This window comes from Acanthisitta chloris, unplaced genomic scaffold (genome assembly GCF_000695815.1).
Source record: "Acanthisitta chloris isolate BGI_N310 unplaced genomic scaffold, ASM69581v1 scaffold14187, whole genome shotgun sequence".
Classification (NCBI taxonomy): Eukaryota; Metazoa; Chordata; class Aves; order Passeriformes; family Acanthisittidae; genus Acanthisitta; species Acanthisitta chloris.
The window spans coordinates 51,588-53,549 of record NW_008682125.1 but is presented as its reverse complement, the minus strand read 5'-3'; the positions used below and the strand labels follow the sequence as shown (position 1 = coordinate 53,549).

General features: G+C 46.1%; 1 protein-coding gene across 1 annotated transcript in view; it reads left to right on the top strand.

Moving 5' to 3' along the window:
- Positions 1-1,962, top strand: part of RALGAPA2 (Ral GTPase activating protein, alpha subunit 2 (catalytic)) — a gene marked incomplete at both ends in the record, with an annotated part of 62,824 nt that overhangs the window by 17,113 nt on the left and 43,749 nt on the right. Inside the window, one exon of the mRNA XM_009078396.1 lies at positions 1,039-1,266. Coding sequence (XP_009076644.1) covers positions 1,039-1,266 — 228 coding nt within the window. The remainder of the gene's footprint in view (positions 1-1,038; positions 1,267-1,962) is intronic.

Sequence of the window (1,962 nt, the reverse complement as noted above, 5' to 3'; positions counted from 1 at the left end):
AGCAGAGGAACTTATCATAACTGTTATTGTAGAATTATGTGTTTTCATGTAATTGTTTTTAGAGTTTTCACTGTAGCAGTCTGGAGCCCCAAATCAGCCAAGTGTAGCTTACCTACCTAAGGTGCTTTTTGAATTCATCCTTTCTCTTTCAGCAGAAATTCCACTGTTTGTATAAACTGCTGTGCCCTTCTCACAGACACAGTCTGGAAAAAGGATGGTTTTTTTATTGAATTTTATAGGCAGCTGACACTGAATAAACATTGGGGTTGCATAAAGGTATTGCTGCCCTCAAAATGGAAACCAGGCTGGAGTAATCACTCAGCTGAAGCCATGTGCCAGTTTTTGGCACATGCTGCTTCTCAGTGGTCTTGAAGTTCACACTCTAGCCTGGGGCTTGCCAGTGTGGCTGGGTCCTGCTCAAAAAGTTGCTTGTGGAAAGCAGCAAGAGCTGATATTGCTGCTGTGGGACTGCCCCTCAGTCAAAGAGCAGGCAGGCTTGCTAGTGCTTTGCAGTAGTGTGCAATTGGGGTCTCTTTCTGATAACTGCAGAGCAGATTTTTTAGTCCCCTGTCTCTCCTGACTGGATCACTTCAGCCCAGCATGGTTTGAGATGTTGCAAAATACATGCAATGCCAGGACAAAACCTGGCAAAAAGTTGTCAAGCATAATAATGTGCAAGAGTGTGAGCCATCTGTGATGCTATGGTCCAACTTCTCCCCAAAATACAGGAACTTTGGGATTCCTCTCCGCTGTGCCTGTGCTTTCCTTCACTCCCACCACTGCTCCTTTCCCTCTTTTTGATCTTATGGAGTGGACAAGTCAGTCAGCTGTTCTGGCCAATAGGAACAACTTAAGAATACAAGACCAAATTCCTTCTTGGATCAAGCAGTAGACTGAAAATTGCTCTGCCTGACTGCTGGGATCCCAGCATGTTGTGCCAAACAGCACACTTGTATTCCAAGTTCTGTGCAAGGATTCCAGAGCTTTGGTGCATGCTGTTCTACCTGTTTCATTAGGTGTGTGTTTGCTTCTGTGCAGACTGTTGGAGTGACCCAAGATAAAATCCCTGAGCTGGAAACCAGTACGTCGCACACGGGTGAGCCGGAACGGAGCCATTCCAACAGCAGCACCTTGTCTGACAGAAGACTCAGCAATTCCAGCCTCTGCAGCATTGAGGAGCAGCACCGTAGTGTCTACGAGATGGTGCAGAGAATCCTGCTGTCCACCCGAGGATATGTCAACTTCGTTAATGAGGTGTTTCGGCAAGTGAGTGCCAAGGGCTACTTGCTGTTGTATCTTTCATTTTTCATAAAGGAGATTTCGTGGTGGTGAGAGAGAACGCTGCAAGGCTGGTGGTCCAGGACCCTTTTAGGTTGGGCTCCTTCCTAGGGCTAGTTCTAATGATTAGATTATGCAATTATTCTAGGAGCTGAAGCTGCTGCTGCTAGATGCAGTGTGTCATATTTGGATGGGCCGTTTGCTTTGCACTTGGTGTTACAGAGTAATTCAATGGTGTATAAAGAGCTATTAGCTTGCAAATTTGAATTATTAAGATTACTGTTCCTGTGATCAACACCAGTATTACTATCTATTTGAACATTGATTGCTTCTATTATTATTTTTCATTTATCTGACATATTTTCTGTTGTTTGGGATAAAAATATATGTGATCCTACTGGAGAGCCCCAGTAGTGCTAGTTTTTGATTCAGTAACGAGGTAGAACGTGGTGGAAGCAGCAGTTCCAGGGCACACAGGTGTGCAGGAGGTACTCTGTGCAGTTGAGGGAATACACGTGCCTGGCTGTGAAGTGTCTGGTGTGGCACAGTGCAGGAACTCCTTGTGCCCGTGCTTCCTGGTGGGATGGCTGGTGCTGTGCTAGGAGTCTCTGTGTGTGTCTGAGGTGTGAAGTGCTGTGGCATGCTGCCCTCTCCTGGGGTCTGCTCGGAATAATCTTCCCCCTT